The 24,958-nt window shown below is 37.2% G+C and overlaps 2 protein-coding genes across 2 annotated transcripts; one reads left to right on the forward strand and one right to left on the reverse strand.

Annotated features, from left to right (window-relative positions):
• Positions 1 to 1,216: 1,216 nt before the first annotated feature.
• LOC115862492 (zinc finger protein 607) lies at positions 1,217 to 23,990 on the reverse strand. Its single transcript, XM_070044328.1, has 5 exons — positions 23,758 to 23,990; positions 16,129 to 16,211; positions 12,952 to 13,078; positions 11,759 to 11,854; positions 1,217 to 2,178 (listed from the first exon to the last, which is right to left on the reverse strand). The coding sequence occupies exons 2-5, from the start codon at positions 16,135 to 16,137 to the stop codon at positions 1,217 to 1,219; spliced, it is 1,194 nt and encodes a 397-aa protein (XP_069900429.1). The 5' UTR covers positions 16,138 to 16,211; positions 23,758 to 23,990.
• LOC115862156 (small ribosomal subunit protein uS10-like) lies at positions 14,246 to 14,617 on the forward strand. Its single transcript, XM_060289541.1, has one exon. It carries the CDS (start codon positions 14,246 to 14,248, stop codon positions 14,615 to 14,617), a length of 372 nt encoding a protein of 123 aa, XP_060145524.1.
• Positions 23,991 to 24,958: the final 968 nt, after the last annotated feature.

Below are 24,958 nucleotides of genomic sequence, written 5' to 3' on the forward strand. Positions count from 1 at the left end.
TGGCATACAATTGTTCATAGTACTCTCATAATCCCTTTATTTCTGTATAATTGGTAGTAATGTCTCCCCACTTACACCTTTTTGTGTGTGAATTTATTTTTTAATTTTGTATCACAACTTTTTTTTAATTCAAGTATAGTTAATTTACCCACTTTCACTTTTGATTTTAGTAATTTGAGTCTCCTCCCTTTTTTCTTAGCTCATTTAGCTAAAGGTTTGCCAATTTTGTTGATCTTTTTGAAGAACTTCTGGTTTCAAGATTTTCTCTGTTGTTATTCTGTTCTCTTATTTCATATACCACTGCTCTATTCTTTATTTCTCCTGCTAGCTTTGTGTTGTTTGTTCTTTTTCTAGTTCTTTAAGCTGTAAAGTTAGGTTGCTAAATTTGAGACCTCTCTTGTTTTTTAATGTAAGCATTTATAGCCAAACATTCCCCTTTAGCACCACTTGTATGCCTTACATTTAGTTTTCTTTGTCAATCATACTTCAGTAAAGCTGGTGGGAAAAAAAGATGGTCCTTGTTGGGGCTGCATACGTCTTTACCAAAAAATACAGAACCCTCACAGCCTCTGCTGGGCTTACTGCCATGAATAGCTATCTCTGTGTCAGACTTAATGCGTACTCCTTTGTTCTGCTTAATCACGGGTGTTAGTGGCACTCAGGCATGCCCCCAGTTTTCTGGATGTCACACCCCACAGGGAAGGAGTTTGTGTCCTGCCACTGCAGAACAAAGTGGGCTGTGTGCAACTGTATTGCCGTTGTCAGATGTGGAGTTGATCGGCTGGCTATGGGTTACTGACACATTGCAAGGAACTAGAACTTGTGCATCCTATCTCCTCTCTTGCTATAAGTAAACACTGTTCTACTTGATCCTGGGGTGTATTTTTACTATTCTCCATGACCTCAAATCATGCACTGGTCTTTTTCTTGGTGGCACTTATCTGCCTTGCAACCTTGGCCAAAGAGCCTGGGCACTCAGTAAATAGTGAAAAAGGGGGAATGCCATAAATGACTTTCTAATATAAAGTACAGTATAAATTCTCTGAAGGTGAACAGTATTTGGATCATAACTGAAAAACTTAAAACATTGTTTAAATTCCAAGGAGTTCCTGCCAGCCTAAATTATTTGATGCTTTATAAGAACTGAACCATGTAAAATCCTTCTCATATTCTCTTCATTTAAATTGTTTCTCAAGTGGTATAATTCCACTGTCTACTATACATATATCCCATAAAGTCTCTCTCCAGTATGAATTCTGTGATGTACCTTAAGCATTGAACTAAGTCTAAAGGACTTCCCGCATTTGTGGCATCCAAAGGGTTTTTCACCAGTGTGAATACTCTGATGTACTTTAAGGCTTGAACTGAGCCTAAAGGACTTCCCGCATTTGTTACACTCAAAAGGTTTCTCACCACTGTGAATACTCTGATGTCGAGTAAGGCGTCCATACACACCAAACGCCTTCCCACATGCCTTACATTCATAGGGTTTCTCACCAGTATGAAATCTGTGGTGTATAGTAAGTTGATGGCTACTCCTAAAAGTCTTTCCACACTCCTTACATTCATAGGGTTTCTCACCAGTATGAATTCTCTCATGTCTAACAAGATGTGAAGCATGACTAAAAGCCTTCCCACAATCTTTACATTCATAGGGTTTTTCACCAGTATGAATCCTGTCATGTTGTATAAGGTTTGAGGCTTGACTAAAGGCCTTCCCACATTCCTTACATTCATAGGGCTTCTCACCAGTATGAATTCTCTGATGTATTCTAAGTGTTCCAACGTCACTAAAGGCTTTCCCACATTCCTTACATCCATAGGATTTCTCACCAGTATGAACTCTTCCATGTTGAGCAAGGTTTGAGGCACGACTAAAGGCCTTCCCACATTCTTCACATTCATAGGGTTTCTCACCAGTATGAATTCTCTTATGTACTTTAAAGTCTGTAAGACGACTAAAGGCCTTGCCACATTCCCTACATTCATATGGTTTCTCACCAGTATGAATTATTTGATGTACTCTTAGGTCTGTATGACGACTAAAGGCCTTCCCACATTCCTTACATTCATATGGTTTCTCTCCATTATCAATTCTGTGATGTAGAGTAAGAGATGAACGTTTTGTATAAATGTATGTTTTTCCATTGCTGATTATTTCGTATCTTGAGTCCAAATCTACGACAAATAGGAAAAAAAAAGTTTCTTTGACCACAAAACATTTTATAGAATTAAGAGAAAACTGAAAATTTCACCCATTAGAGATGGTTTAAAGAACTCTAAAATACAGTTATAAAACTTGAAAATTTAAAAGGAGGGCTCAGAAAAAGTAAATTTATGCAGTAGAGCACTGGTAGACAAAGACACGCACAGAACACATCCAGCCCTGATTTGTAGTGTTTGCCAATGTCTATGGTGTAAATACTCCCACCACAGGCAATTCCAGGCTATCAGTGTAATGTAACTGAACCTGGACTTAGGGATGATAAGTAAAATCTTGTCCCTAGAGAGCCAGTATCAGCCAGCTCTAAATACCACTTCCATCTAAAATATAAATATATACACATATAAAATTTAAAAAAGCAATTATACCTGATCATTCTTCAATTACAATTCCCCTAAAAATACACATTTCTGCCACTGTGACTCTTTCCCTCCTATGCATAGCCATGTGTGCTTTTATTTGTTCTTCATAACACATTAAGATATTGAGAGTCTTTACTTAGTTATTCCTCCCCTGACACTTTATTATTTATGATCCTTACATATGTTCAACCTGTTTCATTCCTTCATATCTTTTCTCAGGTCCTCTCTAGCTTTCCCTTTTAACCAAGGCCAACCATTCTGGTCATCCCCAGAAAAGTATGTCCATCAATTCTCTGACATATACCAGGTATACCAGTTGTATGGTATTTTGAACATTTAGGGACTTTGGGCAAAAGAGGGAACTTGACTTATATAGAAAAGTCTAGAAGAATGCCAAAAATTATATTAAAAAGAATTGGCAGTTGTGGGCTGAATGATAAAAATCTGTATGAAGTACCGTGAGCAAAATCCAAAGCGTTTAATGAGGGAGCTATGAGTTGAGGGCAAAAAAAATCTTCTTGTAACTAGAGTATGGTATGTGTACAAAAAGTTGAAATAATATTAACAACAATCTTCAAAATTGAGTAACAATAGAAATTAATGAATATTAGAAAACCAAAAACCCTTTCATCTGGAAATGGAAATGCCCTCTCCAAAAATGCCAGATCACTATGGAAAGAAAAAACTGAAATAAAAGAGTTCTAGTAAATGGACTACACAGAAAATAAGCACATATCAGAATTTTGGGCATTCAATTTCACCATGCAGAGAACTCAAAACTTAAAATAATTATCTCTATAAAAAAGGTGAGTTGAGGGCTTCCCTGGTGGCGCAGTGGTTGGGGGTCTGCCTGCCAATGCGGGGGGTGTGGGTTCGTGCCCCGGTCCCGGAGGATCCCACGTGCCACGGGGCGGCTGGGCCTGCGCGTCTGGAGCCTGTGCTCCGCAGCGGGAGAGGCCGCAGCAGTGAGAGGCCCACGTACCACCAAAAAAAAAAAAAAAAAAAAAAAAGGTGAGTTGAGAATCAAAGCCTAATATGTAGAAAATAAACAACAAAATAGAGGAAGGCATAAAAATAAAGATAAAAGGAGAACATAATGAGTTAGAAAACAGTAACATTAACAAATAAAGAGCTGGTGCTTTAAAAAAATCATTATAAGAAATATTAGATAAACCAATTAAAGACAGTTAAAAACAAATAAAAATAAGAAAAGAGGAAAACAAGAACCACAGAGGGGGACTTCCCTGGTGGTCCAGTGGTTAAGAATCTGCCTTCCAATGCAGGGGATGCAGGTTCGATCCCTTATCGGGTAACTGAGATCCCATGTGCTGTGGAGCAACTAAGCCCACGTGCTGCAACTACTGAGCCCACGTGCCACAACTAGAGAGACCATGTGCTGCAACTATGCAGCCCACACACTGTGGAGCCTGTGGACCACAACTACAGAGCCCACGCACCCTTGGGCCCATGTGCCACAACTACTGAGCCCATGTGCTCTGGAGCCTGCATGTCACAACTAGAGAGAACACTGCATGCCTCAACAAAGAACCTGTGTGCCGCAACAGAAGATCCTACATGCCACAACTAAGACCTGACACAGCCAAAAATAAATAATCTAAAAAAAAAAAAAAAAAAAAGAACCACAGAGGAATTAATTTAAATTACAAGGGTACAAGGGTACTATGTGAATACTTTTGAAAGTATGAATAACTTTCTAGGAAAATTTATTAAAATTGAACACAGAAGAGAAAGCCTAAATCAACCAGATGCTACAGAATAAACAGAAAAACAGCTGCCAGGAAAAAATTAAGAGGAAGTGTCATAAGCATACTTCAACACCTATATTGTAATTTCTCAATATCTAGATCTAAAATATGGATACAGCGTAACTGGACAAAGGGAAAATTTAGGAAGCCAGCAGGCATAAGTCTAGAAATCTTATGCCAAAAAGAGAGGAAGAATTCAAAGGCTTGGAGAGTTTTGACTGGCCAAAACTAAAAAGACAGTAGCATAAAAATGATTGTGACAGATAATAAACCATGCAATAAAAAGCAATGAAATCAGCAATGATACAAGAGAAAAAAAATTATTTCACATCATTAAATAACTCCTTAATTGAAGAAGTTCTAGTTCCAGTATGGTAGCATGAAGTTCCTACAGCCTGCCCCCTCTCTGATTTCAACTATTAACACTTGACAAAATACAAAAATTAACTACATAAGGGCTGTAAATAAAAGCAGGAGGGCTTTGGAAAGGAGTCAGACTATACAAAGCAATCCAGACTGAGCTGAGTTTCTTGCTTAATTCACTCTCATGTCCTTGCTTCAAGGGCAGATCCCAGTTATTGTGGGGTAAGCATGGGCTACAAAAATTCCAATAGAAACTCCACAATGTTTCTGGCTATAAGAACAATGAGAGGGAGCACTGCCAAACTGGAAAGCAAAGGGGGGGAATGCTGGGACAAAAACAGCCAGAGAAGATTTCCTAATTTGGTATTTGGGTATAGATCAGTACAACATTCACTCTTACCAACAACAGCACATGCATGAGAAGGATATGAATCAGTGTGGCAACACTATACCTAGGAAACAATTTGAAAACCTTCCCACAAAGAAAATTCCCAGCACAGGCAGTTTTACTGGTGAACTGTTTCAAATACCTAGTGAAGAAGTACTACCAGTTCTAAACAAAACTATTCCAGAAAATTGAGGAGTGAATTAGTCTATGCAGCTAGTTACTCTGATACCAAACAGGAGAAAAACAGTATAAGAAGTGAAAATTACATACTATAAAACCTTGTAAACATATATGTAAAATACTAAACACTATCTTAACTAACAGAATCCATCAATATATAAAAAAGGTAATACGTAATGCCTGTCTTAGTCCTTTTGGGCTACTATAACAAAAAATAAAGACTGGGTAGCTTATAAACAACAGAAATTTATTTCTCACAGTTCCAGAGGCGGAGAAGTCCAAGATCAAGGGACCAGTATGGTCATATTCTGGTGAAGGCCTTCTTCCTGGTTCATAGCCAGTGCCTTCTCAATGCATCCTCATATGGTGTAAGGGGTGAGGAATCTCTGTGGTAACTCTTAATAAGAACACTAATTCCACTCATGAGTGCTCCACCTTCATGACCTAAGCATCTCCCAAAGGCTTTCCCTCTTAAGGCCATCATCTTTGGGGGTTCGGATTTCAGTATAATACTGGGGGGTAGAAACATTCAGACCGTAGTGATGATCAATCTCAGGAATACAAGATTGGTTTAATATTTGAAAATTTCATCAATATAATTTATTATATTAACACAATAAAATTTATAAAACCCATATGGATCATGTCTAAAAATTTTTTAAAAAAAAGCATTTAATAAAAGCCACATCCATCCCTCATAAAAAGAACTTATCCTAATAAAGATCATCTGCAAAAAACCCACAGCTAACACCATATCCAACGGTGAGAGAATTATGCCTACCACATATGATCAGAACAATAAAAAGTTATGCCCTCACCACTTCTACTCAACATTGGACTAGAGGTTCCAGGCAGTGCAATAAATCAAAAAATAAATAAAGGCATGCAGGAGAAAATTTAAGAAACAAAAATGTCCTTAATCATAGATTACTTAATCATATGTGTAGAAAGTCAAATGTAAACTATAAAACAGTTACTAGAAAATAGTAATTGAGTTTAGCAAGGCTGAAGTATATACAACCAATATGTAAATATGAGCGAACACTCAGGAATTCAATTTTTAAAAATACAATTTAAAGTAGTATCAAAAATAGGACATAGTGAGGGATATATCTCACAAAAGATATGTAAGACCTGTACACTATAAACTATAAAACACTGCTGAGAAAAGTTAAAGGTATAAATAAATGGAGAGACATATCATGTTTATGGAATGTAAAACTTGATACTGTTAAGCTGTCAGTAATTATTGCTGAATTGATTTATAGATTCAATGTAATTCCAATAAAAATCCCAGCAGACTTTTTTGTGGTCTATGATGAAATTGACAAGCTGATCCTAAAATTTATAGGGAAATGCAAAGGATCTAGAATAGTCAAAACAACTTTGAAAAGAACACAGTACAAGGACTAAATAACACTACTTAATTATAAGACTTATGAAGATACACTAATCAGGAAATTTATGTGTCAAGACATGTCAGTTAATGGAACAGATGATCAGAAATAGATCCATACATATATGAAAAACTTACTTTCATCATTTCAAAGGCAATAGAGTGAAGAAAGGATAGTCTTTTCAAGAAATGATGCAGGAACAATTGGGATATCCATATGCCAAAAAAGAATCCATACTTTGATAAACAAAAATGAACTAAAAAATGGATCACAGACCTGAATGTAAAACATAAAACTGTAAAACTTTTGGAAGAAAACAGGAAAAAATGTGTGACCTTGGGCTAGGCAAAGAATTCTTAGATACAACACCAAAAACCAAGATTCATAAAGAATAAATGGATAAACTTGATTGTGTCAAAGTTCAAAACTTCTGTTCTCCCAAACACGCTGCTACAAGAATGAAAGGAAAAATCACAGTAAACAAGAGAATATTCAAAAAGGATATCTTTTAATGTAGAATATGAAAAATAACTTACAAGTTCAATAAGAAAACAAACAACCTAATAAAACAGACAAAAGATTTTAAAAGATACTGCACTAAAGAAGACAGCAAATAAGATCCTCAACATCATTAGTTATTATGGAGAAACAGATTAAAACCACAACAAAATGACACTATATACTTACTTGAAAGGCCAGAATTAAAAAGATTGACCGTACCAATTGTTCATAAGATATGGAGGATCCAGATCTCTCTTACAGCTGGTGGAAATGTGAAATGGTATAGAAACACTGTAAAATAGTTTCTTACAAATTTAAATTTATAATCTTATTTATCTAAATCTAAATTTAACCATACAATCCAGGCATTCAACTGCTCGGTATTTGGCCAAAAGAAATGAAAGCATATATTCATTCAAAGACTTATAAACAAATGTCTACAGCATCTTAATTTGTTATTGCTAAAAACCAAAAATGTCCTTCAGCAGATAATGAATAAACAAATTGTGGTATAACCAAATACTGGTATAGTACTGAGTAAAACACACATAACAACATGGATGAACTTCAACCTAATTACGCTGACTGAAGGAAGATGAAAAACTTCACACTATCATTCTGTTGGTATAAAACTACAGAAAATGCAATCAACTCTATTGTGATAGAAGTAGAAAGTAGATCATTGCATACCTAAGGAAGTTGGAGGAAGACAGAGGAGGAAGATTACGAAGGGACAAGAAATGCAAAGTTTTGAAAAAAAATCATTTTAATAGATTCAGATAAAGCATTTGACAAAATTGAACACCCATTCATAGTTTAAAAAAAAAAATCAGCAAACTAGTAACAAAAGAAAACTACCTCAATTCAACAAAGGTCACAAATGAAAAAACCTACAAGACTTTCCTTTTTTTTAAGACTTCCACTTTCTATGCCAACATGAAAAACACAGTAGAGACCAGAAACAGATACAGATACATACAGTGATTTCACTTCTGACAAAGGTGCCAAAGCAATCCAAAGGGGAAAGGAAATTCTTTTTTTTTTAAATGGTGCTGGAATAACTGGGTATCCATAGGGAAAACATGAGTCCTGAACCCTACTCACACCGTAATAAAAAATTAACTCAAAATGGATATATAATAGAACTAAACATAAAAGCAAAAATTATAAAAGGTCAAGCAAAAGCAGGGAAAAAACTTTGCCACCTTGGGGTAGGCAAAGATTTCTTGGATAGTATACCCAAAAAAAATCATTAAAGAGAAATTTGATAAATTGGAATTCATAACAATTTAAAAACTCCTTGTAAGATATTGTTAATAAAATTAATAGGTAAGTCACATTGTGGGAAAATGTTTTTAATGTTCCAAAAGGACTTCCTTTTGTTTCAAAATAAAGAACAGTTACCCTCAAATATAAGAAAATAATGAATTCAAATGGCTAAAGATTTGGATAAACACTCCAAAAAATATGAATGATCAGTAAATAAAAGAAACTCAAGATCATTAGTCATCATGGAAATGCAAAAAGATACCATTACATACCAACTATAATGTCTAGAATTTAAAGGACTGACAATACCAAGTGTTGGAAAGAAAATGGAGTAAGTGGAATGGAGCAGTGCAAAATTTCTAAAATTGTTAAACATGCAGTTACTACTCAACAATTCCACTCTTAGGTATTCATCCTATAAAAATACACGTACACAAATATTCATAACAGTTCTACTTATAACTAGTCCCAAACCGGAAACAACACAAAAGTCCATCAGTAGGTGAACAGAAACATAAATTGTGGTCTATCCATACAACAGAATACTACTTAACAAAAAATTGAACAAAGTAGTGATACACGCAACAACATAGACATACCTCAAAGTCATTATACTGACCAATGGAAGCAAAACATAACAGAATATATAATGTATGATTCCATATTTATAAAATTATTTTAAAAGGCTAATCTAATGTACATTGACAGAAAGTTGATCAGTGGTAGTTTGAATGGGAGTGGGCATGGGGCGTGGAAATTAATTGGGAAGGGAAACAATGGAAACCTTTCATGTACTGTAAATGTTGTGTATCTTGATTATAGTGGGAAATCTGGGTTGTTTACACTTTTTGACCATTAATACACAATGCTGCTGTGAGCAACCATGTACAAGCTTTTGTGAGATGTACATTTCCAATTTTCTAGAGTATGTAGCTAGCTATGAAGGAAAGTGATGAGAAGAAAAGCATGGCCTTCATTAGCTTGAAAAATAAGTAAATCACATGGCATGCCAGAAGATGGAAATTGCTAAAGAAGGAAATGAAATTGGAAAGAAGACTCAGGATGGCTAGGATCAGGGGAAAGGCTCACTGCAAAACCCCACTAAAAGGATGATATTTGGGCAAAGATCTAAAGACTATAAGGGAGTGCACCCTATTGACTGGATGGTAACTCCAAGTTTAACGTTTTAAGAAACTGACCAGCTGCTTCCCCATGTGGCTGGACCTTTATTTTAACTTATTTGTGTTTCTGACTCTAAAATGTATTTCTTACAGTTGCATCATGTTTTTTATTTTTAAACCATTCTGCTTACGTTGGTCATTTAAATGGAGTGTGCACTCAATTTACCTTTAATATAATTACTGATAGAATTTATGGTTAAAATTTGTTACATATTTTCTATGTGTCTTAAGCCTTTCTTCCCCTTCTATCTCTTAATTATTACCTTCTTTTGTGTTAAATAGATATGTTCTAGGATGCCATTTGATTTCCTTTATTATTTCTTTTACTATATATTTTTTAGTTATTTTCTTAACGGTTTTCCTGGGAATTACAATTAACATCTTAATCTGTAACAATTTAAATCTGATCAATACCATCTTAATTATAATATTATAAAAAACTATGCTCCTGAATAGCTCCATTCATTCCCCAAGCCATGATAATTTGAATGCTTAAAAAAAATAAACAGGGCTTCCCTGATGGCGCAGTGGTTGAGAGTTCGCCTACCGATGCAGGGGACACGGGTTCGTGCCCCGGTCCGGGAAGATCCCACATGCCGCGGAGCGGCTGGGCCCGTGAGCCATGGCCGCCGAGCCTGCGCATCCAGAGCCTGTGCTCCGCAACGGGAGAGGCCACAACAGTGAGAGGCCCGCGTACCGCAAAAAAAATAAATTAAAAAAAACATAAAATAAAATAAACAGAAGAGGGAGCCCTTAAAAATCACAAAGTTAGAAAAGGCATCCAGAATCTTGACTCCTTTCTCAAAACTGAGGAAAATTAATCTCATATATAAATGACCCCCCATCCCCCAAAAAGGCCCAAGGTCAACTTCTATACAAGAAATTATATGACTAAAGTTAATGACAGTTATAGAGACAATATATATACATCTAAAGCAAATGCCCTGAAAACAAGGAAAACAACTATACCATACTATTCAATAACATGCTAAAAGACAAGAAAAAACTTTTAGATAAGAAAAATCATAAATGAGAATTAGAAAAACTCAGAATTGGGTGATAGAGCTCACAAGTAAATTTCAAATAAATGAAAAATAATGAAAGAATACAAACCTAGAAAGAATATGAGAATAAATCCAACAGATCAATGTTAACACAAATAAGAATAAAGAAATATTTGAGAAGGATATGAAAATGAATTACAATTTAACCTATAGTTGTTTTATCTAGGCTTCTCTGTAAGTCTTATGATTAAAGAAAAGGTGAAAATCATATTCAAAAAACAAAGGCAAAAAACCTAAATCACATTAGGGATCCTAACTACTCTTAGAAAACAATTCTACTAATTCTTCATAAGGATCCACAAAATCTAATAGGATCTTTTCCTTCCTAACATACTAGCTTCATGTCCTGTTAGTCACCATTCACTAACTAATCTAGATGCTACTGCTCAAACATGCAAACCTCATCCCCTTTGAGGGCCTTTGCATGTGTGGTTCACTCTACTTGGTTGCACTTTCTCATACAGTCAAAAAGCCTGTGACCTTACTTCCTGTCTCTGCACAAACGTTAGGAAAGGGTTCTTGATCATGCTACCTTACCTAAATTTGCTGTGTTCTTTGTTAGTGTCCTTCATAACATATTTCACTACCTTATATTATTTATCTATTTATTTCATGTTAATTTCTTCCTTAACGTGGTATAATCTCCATTACCACAAGAACATTATCTGCCTTATTCAGTATTACTGGGTTGATTATGCCAAGCACAGTGCCAGCTCAGACTATTCAAATATTTTCCAGGTATAGGAATGAATGTATTTTTAGACAAGAGTCACATTGAAAAAGAGGATCTGGAAAGAATCTGGTCCAAAATACAGGTAAATGGCTACACCATGGAAGGAAAGGGACTAGCATGAAATTGGGAGGGGAATATGAGAAAAATAACATGGTGAATGATTAATGAGCTTAAGATGAAGTTGAGATACTTCCTCTTCACATTACAAGACTTTCCTTCACTGAGAAGGGAGCTTTCCAATTAATGTTTCAAGGATGTGTTTACCAAGTGTATTTACCACCTGGGCTATCACTTACACAAATGACTTCTGCCTGACCTGCTCTTACGTACCTGTACACCAACTTCTTGTTTTTTCTCTCATAAACATCCAGGGTTCTTTTCCTTGCTCCAGTAAGGTAATTACATTTGGCTTAGAAATGGAATGGCCTGCTTTAAAGAAAACAGAATGCCACAGGTTGTAGAAATAAATTGTAACTAGTCAAGGTAAAATTATAATTATGATAATAAAAGATCATAATGATATTGACTATTTTAGAGAAGAACGAGAAAATTAAAGGATAAGAGTCAGTTAGGTAAGGCAAAGTTGTTGTTTTGCTGTATTTAAAATTAAAACTCATATGTTCTCTAACTCTAGAGAGCAAACATAATGTGGTTAAAAACATATTTTGAAGCCTGGGATCAATTCCTGCCTTTGCTACCTTCCAGCTGGGTATAACCTCGAATAATTCACTTAAATCCACTATACCTCAGTATTCTCATTTATAAAATGGGGATAATAATAGTACTGTTGGGGGAATTAAATCAGTTAATACTCTCAGTTATTTTAATCAGTTAAATCACATAATGTGCTTAGAATAATGACTACTACACAGTAATCAAAATGTTAGCTATTAACATTATTCTTATGCTCTAATGTCACTAGAGGATACAAGAAGAGAGCTATAAGATATTCATTCCATTTTGAATGTAATTTTCATGTATTACAACTTTCAACCACAAATCAGATGAACTTTGTTTTAAGAAATGAACTGCTTTTGGTACAGTTTTAAATAAATCCCAATTATGCAATCCATCACCATATAAATTGTAGAGGCTCTTTTGATACCGAGAGCAGTTTAGGACCCTCTGTCAAGCTGATATCCCTGAAACTGTTTCAGATCTTAAAATGGAGTATTAGAGCAATCTGGAGCACAAATGAATAAAAAACTTGGATCCTTTGACCATGGTTATACAGTATATGCCACAAATACCTAATTTAGCTGCTTGGTCATTATGGAAGAGATGCAAATATAAAAAAAGAACACATGGAGATGTGAATATGATTGAAGGATAGGGAAGATAAAAGTGTTTAATGGAGCTGCCATTTCTAACCTGACAAAGCTCAGACCACGTTTTTGGGAAGAGGAAAAACAAATTTAACTAGTTTCTGGAAAGGCAGCCCTGAAAATTACAGTAGAAAAAAATACACAGCCTATAGAGCAGATTCTAAATTAATCTAAATTATTTGAAGCGGATGAACATACCCAGTGAGACCAAGTTACCATAGTTCTCCATCATCACATCCCGGTACAAAGTCTTCTGAACGAGGTCAAGACATTCCCACTCCTGCTGAGAGAAGCCTATGGCCACATCACTGAATGTCAGTGATCCCTGAAACAGTAAACACATGTATCACTGGGCAAATTAAAGAAAATACTTTGAAAGCAGAAGCAGGAGTTGATGGACTTCTCCATAGGAAAAGAGAAAATGAAAGTATGTAGGCTGGCAATCTATGATGTGGAAGGAGACTTAAGCACAAGGTATACATATTTTTTAAGAAGCCTGCCAACACAGGTCAAATGTCTTCCGTATTCTGGGATACTTCTAAATATCTGAACCATTTGGAAATGGACAAAATAATGTTTCCCTCCTAAATTAAAAAGCGTATATACAAGAATAATGTCCAAATGGTATCTGCCTCAAAAATTCTCAATAAATAAATATTTCTCCAAATTTTAAAAACTGGGTTGCATAAAATTAATACGATTTTCTTCAAGTATCAAGTACTATTATGTTAGATCTTGCCATAAGCATTTTTGCTTGATTCAGTAAATCCATTTATTATTTTGGCATATGACATTGTATTTTATAAATAAATCAGATTTAATAATTTATACAATTAGATGCACATTTGGAAGGTTTTCCACAATTGTAAGGTTCTATTTTCACCAACTACATATAATGATATGCATTTTTGTTGCCATCTACCATTTCTCACTGAACACTTTCCTTATTCTGAGTGTAGTAGGTAACCTCATTGATTACCAGTGATCTCCATTTCCTGGTATTTATGTCCTAATGTAATCCTCTCCCTTTGAATGTGGTCTGAACCCAGTGAGAGAGAATTATTTCCAACAAATAGAATATAGAAAAGTGATGGAATGTCACATCCAACATTAGCTTATAAAAAACTATGATTTCCACATTGCTTATTCTCTCTTGCTGTCTCACTTGGTCACTCTGATGAAGCCAGCTACCACGTGTGAGCTGCCCTAAGGAAAGCCCCACATAATAAACCTCTTTGGGAGGAAGACGCGGTCGTTGCTGTAGCGGAGCCTCGGGCCGCCCACTCCTGCTCCTGATTCACTGCCGTTCGCTCTCGCGGAGGAACAAGTTGGTCAGGAAGCCGCACCGCAGCTATGGCTTTTAAAGATACCGGGAAAGGGGCTTCCCTGGTGGCGCAGTAGTTGGGAGTCCCCCTGCCGATGCAGGGGACGTGGGTTCGTGCCCCGGTCCGGGAGGATCCCACGTGCCGCAGAGCGGCTGGGCCGGTGAGCCATGGCCGCTGAGCCTGCGCGTCAAGATACCGGGAAGACTCCCGTGGAGCCCGAGGTGGCGATTCACTGGATTAGAATCACCCTCACCAGCCGCAACGTGAAGTCTTTGAAGAAGGTATGTGCTGATCTGAGCAGAGGCGCGAAGGAAAAGAATCTCAAAGTGAAAGGACCAGTTCGGATGCCTACCAAGACTCTGAGAATAACTACAAGGAAAACTCCTTGTGGTGAAGGTTCTAATACTTGGGATCGTTTCCAGATGAGGATCCACAAGCGACTCACTGACCTGCACAGTCCTTCTGAGATTGTCAAGCAGATCACTTCCATCAGTATTGAGCCAGGAGTCGAGGCTGAAGTCACCATTGCAGATGCTTAAATCAACATTTTTAATAAATTGATAATCAGTTGTTAAATATTGTTGACTTTTATTCATAATACTGACAGGTCTTGGGAATAGAGTTGTGCTATGGAATTCATTCCACCTTTTAAGTAGAATAATTAAAATTAGATGGGTAGCCTATGTTTTACTCTTTTTCATTATATTTTCCAGGGGCCACTAAATTAGTTTACACTTGACATTATTTGAAAACTGAAATGTATTAGCTAAATAACATGTGAGACCTTGTGTTGATGATGAATATATACAGTTCTGGCTGCCTATTGGAGCTTTTCCAGGGAACATGTGTCTGGGTTCTACTCTGGAAAATCCGATTTAATTGATATGGGGTACAATCAAAAGTTTCTGGGGTGATTCTAATGTGTACAGCCATGGTTAAGAACCTAAGGTACTAGAGGGCAAGTAACTCAGGGAAAATAGATCTTAAATTCCAGCCCTGGCTCTGCCAGTTTGTCATAACTCCTTTTAAATGTGGAAAATTTCAAAATGTTTTTGAAACTTTGTTAATAAATTTTATAGACAAAAAACAAAACAAAACATAACAAAAAAACAATAAACCAAGAGCAGTCGCCAGCCAACAGCTACTGAGGAAGTGAGGCCCTCAATGCAACAGCCATGAAGAACTGGATCAAGTCAACAACCACTTCAATGAGTTCGGATGCAGATCCACTCAAAGTTGAGCTTTAAAATGACTGCAAACCCTGACCAACACATTATAACCCTGTAAGAGACACAGAGCAGGAGAGCCAAGCTAAGCGACATCCAGATATCTAACTCACTGAAACTGTGAGATAAACGGTTGCTGCTTTAAGATGCTATGTTTCAGAGTAACTCATTATGCACTAAAACATAATTCATTGATTTAAATGATACTGAAGAAGGCTGGTCAATTATATAGATGTTACACAAACTTAGCATGTCTCAGTCAACAACAAAATAGCCTTAGTGTTTATGTCTCATGGCTTTCCTACCAAATCCATGACCTCCATGTTCAAAGCCCCAATCATATACTACTCATCCATACAAAGCAGGAATTTCATACCATATTAAGATTCAGGTCATTCAATGATAAATTCCACCTCATCTACCTGGAAATCTCGGATCTGTGGAAAACTTCAAAGTCTTACCATGGATAGTTAAACAGAACCATTGTCTCCATCTCCAAACTACAGATCTGACCTGCATAGCATAAATTTCTACTTCAAAGAACTTACCCCACTGTTCCATCACTGCCCTTAATTGAAGAATGGGCACTTAAAAAATATTGAAAATTTTGGACAAAAATTACATGAACACTAGTTAGTTTTGAATGGGCCATATGGAGACAGTGCCAGGTAATTTGGCCACATATTTCTCTGGAACAATAGCTAGGAAACAGGTTATTTGAGGGAACTTTCTGTTAGGAAACATCAGGAAAATTAATGAAAATACTTACATGACCAAAAAAAAAAAATACACATATTTCAACAAGGAGAGAAACATCAACTTACATGGGCCATGGTTTTAGACCTGCAAGAGATGATCAGTCCTCTGGGCTCCTCTACCAGAAAAGCAGAGTCCAGAAAACCCAGACCTGGGAGAAGAGAAAGACCTTGAGACCAGTTGTATTTTAGTGTTTCCTCACTGGGTTTAAGTTAATATTACCATGTATGCTCTTCCATTCCAGATTCCAAATTACTTCATATCACACACAACTTGGGTAAGTTAGGATTCTGGACAAATCCATTTCCTCACTCAATTCCTAGGAGTCTCAGCTGCAGAGTCATTTCTGCATTGAAACCAGACCCAGATACTTCAGTAGAAAATTTTCTGGCCAATGTACCATTGTTATAAGGTTGACGTGAAACTAAGATTGGGCAGCTCTGTCCTGCTCTGAGCAGATCTTCCTCTTTCCATTCCCAACTTCAAGAGAAAAGAGGCCACATAATCCAAATCAGAACCTCTTTCTGGGCTTGAAAGTGGGTGAAGTTGATCAAAATATGAGAGATGGACAAGTAATGTTCAGCATTCTGAGTCCAGCAAAGCTTATTAGTTAAATATATGACAGACCAATATTATACTAGAATATACAAGTAGTCATTCAATGTTAAATTGGGAAGAATATTTAAGGACGTGGAAAATGTTCCATATATAATGTCAATAGAAAAATCAGGTTGACTAATATATTTCTATTTATAAAATATAAAAGCATATTAATCAATACAGAGAAAAGAATGACAATCATAAAACAGAAAATAGAAAAGTCTGGAAATATATATGGCCATATATTAACAGCTATTATATTTTTGGTTATGTTTTTATTGTTTTGTTTTTTAGGGGGTGCTTTTAGGAATGAAGTGCTGGGTATTCAGTTGTTTTTAGTTCATACATGAAACAATCAAAACTAGTGAAGACATAAATTATACCTTTGCCATGATCAGAATTTGACATCGGCAATCCCTATCTTTTTGCTTAGATCTTGAGTTTTGGGGTTTTTTTTAAGGTTACTTCATAATCATTGTAACAATTGACATAAGAACTTGAAATTTTTTTTTTTAAATTTATTTGTTGCTGCACATGGGCTTTCTGTAGTTGCGGCGAGCAGGGGCTACTTTTCATTGCGGTGCATGGGCTTCTCATTGCGGTGGCTTCTCTTGTTGCGGTGCACAGGCTCTAGAGGGCAGGCTCTGTAGTTGTGGCGCAGGGGCTTAGTTGCTCCTCAGCATGTGGGATCTTCCCCAAGCAAGGCTCAGACCCGTGTACGCTGCATTGGCAGGAGGATTCTTAACCACTGTGCCACCAGGAAAGTCCAAAATATGTTTTTTTTTTTAATTTGTTAAGGTGAAGACGTCCACAAAGTTCTTTGTTCTTTAAATTCAGATCATTGGGATGTCTCTGGCAGTCCAGTGGTTAAGACTTCACCTTAACCACTGGTGGCACAGTGGATAAGACTCCATGCTCCCAATGCAGGCAGCCCACGTTCTATCCCGGGTCAGGGAACTAGATCCCCCATGTATGCCGCAACTAAGAGTTCACATGCCACAATTAAGGAGCCCGCAAGCCACAACTAAGGAGCCCTTCTGCTGCAAGTAAGACCAAGGTAACCAAATAAATAAATAAATATTAAAAAAAAAAAAGACTTCACCTTCCAATGCAGGGGGTGCAGGTTCGATCCCTGGTTGGGGAGCTAAGATCCCACATGCCTTGGGGCCAAAAATCCAAGAAGCAATATTGTAACAAACTCAATAAAGACTTTAAAAATGGTCCACATCAAAAAACTTTAAAACAATCATTTTAAATAAATAAATTCAGATCATTTTACTATATGGCTTATATTTTGTTTCCTTTGGATCCCAATATCTCATTTTATAATTTCTTCTCAGTTATGTTGGAATTCTGACCACAAAAAACTTGGGAACAGTCCCTGAGTAATCTCTTCTGTGAAGTGATGACAGTCTCAATACAGCTTTATTTCAGATCTTTTCAACAGAAGAATTTATCTTGTTTCTGAACCTGTCAGTTTTGTCATGATATCCTCCAGATAGCTGCTGAATTATCTTACCTATTAATATTGCTATACATCTAATATCATTAGAATGAAATCTACAAAATATAAAGGTTATAGTAAAAAAATCCACTTATTGCCATACAGATCCCATGTGTTCAGTATTATTTGTTTATATGCTTACTGTCACTATAGTCACACTGATGTCTCCTTTAGGCAGGTCACCTAACTCTCACCAGTGGCCTTTATCACACACTACCTTTCAATTATTCCTATTCAGATTTTAACTTCCTTCACAGATTATATGTACTCTGAAGGAAGTAATTATGTCTTTTTAGTGGCTGTATTACTTCAAATATTATACTTTCCAGGTCTGACATATTTTAAACAATTAAAAGAAGTATGATTTTTGACTACAAAATACCACTTTTAGAAAAATTTTAAAGGAAATAACTTACAGAAGTTCACAAGGTATATGCAGAAGAATGTTCATCAGAGAATAATTTTTGATAGTCCAAAATTAAAAACATAAAAATCTCACAGCAGGCAAACAGGTTAACTATATTATAGTCTGCTATATTGTGACATACTATGCCATTCTTTTTTTTTTTTTTTGGCTGCATTGGGTCTTTGTTGCTGCATGGGCTTTCTCTAGTTGCAGCGAGTGGAGGCTGCTCTTCGTTGAAGTACGTGTGCTTCTCACTGCGGTGGCTTCTCTTGTTGCTGAGCACGGGCTGTAGGCACGCGGGCTTCAGTAGTTGTGGCAAAAGGTCTAACTAGTTGTGGCTCGTGGGTTCTAGGACGCAGGCTCAGTAGTTGTGGCTCATGGACTTAGTTGTTCTGCAGCAGGTGGGATCTTCCCAGACCAGGGCTTGAACCCCTTTCCCCTGCACTGGCAGGAGGATTCTTAACCACTGCGCCACCAGGGAAGTCCCCCTATGCCATTCTTAATAAGAACGATATTAAACCATATAATTGACGGAAAACAATATTAAAAGAATTGCTCGGTGAAGAAGGCAGGTCTAAAAAAGTATGCATAATTTAAGAGGTGGCATCCCGTTGAAATTAAGAAAAGTATTTCAATGCCGATTTCCTCATCAGCAAAGTAGGGATAAAAATATCACATACGATATATGACTAGTTTGAAGACTAGGCAAAATAATTCAAATACACACTAAATTGTATATCATGATGACTAATGTAAATTATCTATCATTATTGAAGAACAAAATCATTCCATGTTCTTTAATCTTTTATTATAAAAGGAAGCTAATTCTGGTGCTTCCTGGTTTTATTATATTAAAACTTGTGCTTCTTGGGTGTCCTCTTTCTTCTAATTCTAGTATTTAAAATTTTAGGAGGTACGTTTGAGAAAACAGATTTCTGCTTAATAAAATCATTAATTAAAAAGAGAGAGAGAGAGATCAGACAAGAAGAGAGAAAATGTCCCCTTCCTCAGTCCCCAGCAGCTATAGAGAGCAAGAAAAACTGTTCAGAATCATAAACCTGTTCAAAGAACATCATGATAAAACTGGGAAAACTAACTGGAGAATGGAATCTTATTCTTTGCACAATATAGAGATTTATGTAAATATTTATAAATATAATCTTTATTTTCTGGTATAACAACTATGTTTGGAAATATTGTTTGTACTTGTAAGACACCTGGAAATCAGAGATTAGTGTTACTTTTTCTGAAAACAAGCTTAAATCTCTAAATTATTAACTCTGAAAGCATGTCTTACTTAGTAATATGGTGCCCTGGTAATTAAGTTTTAAATAACATTTGTAATAACTAAAAGGTTTAACTACTTGTAATGCTTTTCACACAAGATTCTCTGCCTTTCCCTCTTCTCCCTACATGTATAGGGGTAGAAAGAAAACTATCATTGGATTAGATTTCTTTTTTGAACTATGAGTTGAACCTTGTCTCCTTTATTTGATCAATTTTATTCTGCCAAAACAAAACCACACAAAATTGGAAAAATATACACCAAAATGTTAAAGTGACTATCTCTAAGCAGGGAGATAATGGGTTATCCTTGCTTTCTTCTCAGTAAATTCCCTAAAGAAATGAAAATTTTTTGCAATAAGCCTGTATTAATTCCATCATCATAAATAAAATATATAAAGATATTTCAAAGTATTAAAATATTTATAGACATCACTTGGGAAGAGGCCATATATTCCTCATTTTAAAAATCTGTTAATATGACAATGAAAAAAAATCAATGTGATTAAAATAAATACCAGTTAAGGGAATTCCCTGGCGGTCCAGTGGTTAGGACCTAATGCTTCCACTGCAGAGGACCCGGGTTCGATCCCTAGTTAGGGAACTAAAATCCCGCATAGTAGTGTACTAGCACAAAAACAGAAATATAGATCAATGGAACAGGATGGAAAGCCCAGAGATAAACCCATGCACCTATGGTCACCTAATCTATGACAAAGGAGACAAGACTATACAGTGGAGAAAAGACAGCCTCTTCAATAAGTGGTGCTGGGAAAACTGGACAGCTACATGTAAAAGAATGAAATTAGAATACTCCCTAACACCATACACAAAAATAAACTCAAAATGGATTAAAGACCTAAATGTAAGGCCAGACACTATAAAACTCTTAGAGGAAAACATAGGCAGAACACTCTTTGACATAAATTGCAGAAAGATCTTTTTTGACCCACCTCCGAAAGTAATGAAAATAAAAACAAAAATAAACAAATGGGACCCAATTAAACTTAAAAGCTTTTGCACAGCAAACCATAAACAAGACGAAAAGAAAATGGGAGAAAATATTTGCAAATGAAGCAACTGACAAAGGATTAATCTCCAAAATACACAAACAGCTCATGCAGCTCAATATCAAAAAAGCAAACAACCCAATCAAAAAATGGGTGGAAGACCTAAATAGACATTTCTCCAAAGAAGACATACAGATGGCCAACAGACACATGAAAAGATGCTTAACATCACTAATTATTAGAGAAATGTAAATCAAAACTATAGTGAGGTACCACCTCACACCGGTCAGAATGGCCATCATCAAAAAATCTACAAACAATAAATGCCGGAGAGGGTGTGGAGAAAAGGGAACCTTCTTACACTGTTGGTGGGAATGTAAATTGATACAGCCACTATGGAGAACGGTATGGAGGTTCTGTAAAAAACTAAAAATAGGGGACTTCCCTGGTGGCGCAGTGGTTAAGAATCCGCCGGCCAATGCAGGGGACACAGGTTCAATCCCTGGTCCAGGAAGATCCCACCTGCCGCAGAGCAACTAAGCCCATGCGCCACAACTACTTAGCCTGTGCTCTAGAGCCCATGAGCCACAACTACTGAGCCTGCATGCCACAACTACTGAAGCCCACGTGCCTAGAGCCTGTGCTCCGCAACAAGAGAAGCCACCGTGATGAGAAGCCCGTGCACCACAAAGAAGAGTAGCCCCCTCTCACCGCAACTAGAGAAAGCCCACGCACAGCAACAAAGACCCAACACAGCCCTAAATAAATAAATAAGTTTATTTTTAAAAAAACCTAAAAATAGAACTACGATATGACCCAGCAATCCCACTACTGGGCATATACCAGGAGAAAACCATAATCAAAAAGATACATGCACCCCAATGTTCATTGCAGCACTATTTACAATAGCCAGGACAGGGAAGCAACCTAAATGTCCATCAACAGAGGAATGGATAAAGAAGATGTGGTACATATACAATGGAATATTATCAACCATAAAAAGGAATGAAATTGTGTCATTTGCAGAGACATGGATGGACCTAGAGACTGTCATACAGAGTGAAGTAGGTCAGAAAAACAAATATTGTATGTTAACGCATATATGTGGAATCTAGAAAAATGGTAAAGAGGATCTTATTTGCAAAGAAGAAATAGAGACTCAGACATAGAGAACAAACGTATGGATACCAAGGGGGAGGGAGAGTGAGATGAATTGGGAGATTGGAATTGACATATATACACTACTATGTATAAAATAGATAACTAATGAGGACCAACCGCGTAGCACAGGGAACTCTACTCGGTGCTCTGTGGTGACCTAAATGGGAAGGAAATCCAAAAAAGAGGGGATGTATGTATACGTATGGCTGATTCACTTTGCTGTACAGCAGAAACTGACACAGCAGTGTAAAGCAACTATACTCGAATAAAAATAAATAAAATAAATACCACTTAAGTATATTCACTTCTTGAATATCCTTTAGCTGTACTGCACTGATATAATTAGAGACATTTCCCTATAAACACTCTAACATCAATGGAAAAGGAAATTGCCTTTGCAAATTAATGTGAATATGTATACCAAATAGGTAGAAAAGTTCTGGGTACACAGAAAATGCTCAATAAATATGGCTAAACATTTTCATTCTTCTCTGAAAAACCAATTAAACTATCATTTTGGATATAATCCTTGCAAAAGTTTTTACAAAATTCTCTTTTTAAAATGAGTTGCATATATAATTTCAAATTTTCTTGACTACTATTATCTACATATTAAGATTGCTTAACATTAGATCATAGCCATTTTTTTTCTTGTAACGGCTAATTCTTATAAACAGGAATTTTATTATCTACATAATATTCTATCTCATGGATGTCGTGTGATTTTCTTAACCATTCCATTAGTATAATCATTAATTTTGTGCAAAACCATCCCAAGGTATAACAGTCTTTGATTGCATATCAATTACCCAGGTCTAATCTTTTGGGTTATCACACCTTTGAAAAATGCATTTTTCCAAATATATGCAGTAATTCTATACAAGCACAAGGGATTTGTGGTCGCCTGTAGGCCCCAAAATACAAAGGACCCCTGGATCAGAACACTTGTTCTGGAAAACTAGCGTCCACGTAGCCCTTTGACATGCAAGCACTCAACACATTAACATCATATTTTCATCACTGATTTATAGAATCTGAAGGGTGAATGACACAGAATAAAGACAATGTTGAGCATTTATTGTGTGCCATCCTTCAAGACTACTAAACCCGCTGTGACCTCATACCTATAACAGAATTAAGTAGGATTGTGCGATCTGTATCAGGGCTCACAGGTTTCTCCCGTCAGAGCTCATAGTTTCATACTCAAATGCTTTCATACTCAAATACATAAATGAGCCCCAGAGAAGTGCCAGGGAGGGTAATCCGAGGAAGGAATCCTAATCTTGGGAGTCTTTTTATCCATACGTTCCTAGGAGCCTGTCTCAGGGGCAATTCTTGATTTAAAATTCCGATCTCAGCAGCTGGTATGTACTTTCTTGCTGGAAGGTGTCTTGTAGGACTCAAAACCAGATTTCCCAACTGCGCCCACATTCTTTGGGAGAGGTACATGTTTGAGAGAAGCCTAGAAGCAGCAAAGGGGAAAAAGAGCTATGTGTCACATGACACCGTAGAGCCACTGCAATCCACATTCACAAAAAGGACATGCACCCTGTGTCTCCGTCACACAAGGAGGAACACACACCTCTCTCAGTCTCACAATCGCACTCACTCTAAGAGATAAAATCACCCTCCCCGCTGCTCAAGCGCCCACAGCCCCGACGGGGCGGGCGGACTCGCGTGGCTGCGCTCCGGCCGTCCACGCTTTGAGCGCCTCCCGCAATCCCAGTCTCACCGCCACTGGCTGTCCCTCATGGGCGCCAGCTACGTCTGCGCAGTCGTCTTCGCGGCGACCCAAGCGGATTCTTCCTCGGACGGGTGCCACTCACGCGCAGTACGCAACACGGGACACGGAAAAGGAACCGAAGGTCAAAGTCACCTCGCCGTCTGTGGGACGTGAGGTTCCAGGTTGTTAAAGTCCTGAAGCGAAGCAACTGCCGGGCCGGGCCTGGAGATTTCTGGGAATGACCGCCCCACTGCGCCTGCGCAGCGCTGGTGTTCCCAACGCCCGGAGGCCCAACCTGAGGCGGAAGGCGGGTTCAGCTGTTCCCAGGGCCAGGAGGCGGCGAGTGAGGGTGGGGCCGGACCAGAGGATTGTGAGGAGGGGCCTGCGGAGCTCTTCTTTTCCAAGGCTTCAGGCCTGCGTGTGAAGGGTCTGTCCAGTTGAATCAAGTAATATGACCTCGAGGGCCATCCAGTGCGAGCTCTTGAAGTGGATTCATGATCCAACCAAACTGTGCGTGTTTGTGTCGTGTGTCATGAGTGTGCAGGTGAATGTATCCCTTCCCTAAAACGCTCATTCCACTCGCAATGCCACAGGTGCTGACTACTCCGGTTTTAGAGCTGAAGCCTCTGAGTTTACATAAGGTGTATAACATTATACTGTTGATTAGCAAAGACGCGTTTCCAGGTGAGAGAACCTGGATAAAGTGAGACTTTATAATATATTCTCATTGTAGAAAAAGGGAGAATGAGTTTTGGTCCCTTTTTCAAGAATAATGATTGCAGTTCTCTGAAAACTAGAACAAAAAGCAATACCTTATTTACATTTTACAATATTATGTCCACCAGAAATTGTTGTTAAGCGATTCTTTTCATCCCTCTCTGGTCTATTGTGAAGTGGCGAGCTTGACTGCATTTTTAAAAGCCCACAGGTTGAGAAACATCTTTTAATTCGTAATGCCTGGTCATGACATCTCATTGAAAAATACTTTGCTTCTCAGTTGTTTGGGCAGTGAAGATAAATCAGACTCAAAATCTGAAAGGAGGAAGATTATTCTGGGCTATCAGAAGAATTAAGGTTGCATTACACATATATATATTTAGATTCATGAGTGAGTTCATGAGTAAGCAAATGGGAAATGTAAAGTTCTCATCAAAGGATGCCCATATTTCAGTTATCAGCATTACCACATATTTTAAATATGCAATTCATG

Source organism: Globicephala melas, chromosome 19 (assembly GCF_963455315.2).
Source record: "Globicephala melas chromosome 19, mGloMel1.2, whole genome shotgun sequence".
In the NCBI taxonomy this organism is placed as follows: Eukaryota; Metazoa; Chordata; class Mammalia; order Artiodactyla; family Delphinidae; genus Globicephala; species Globicephala melas.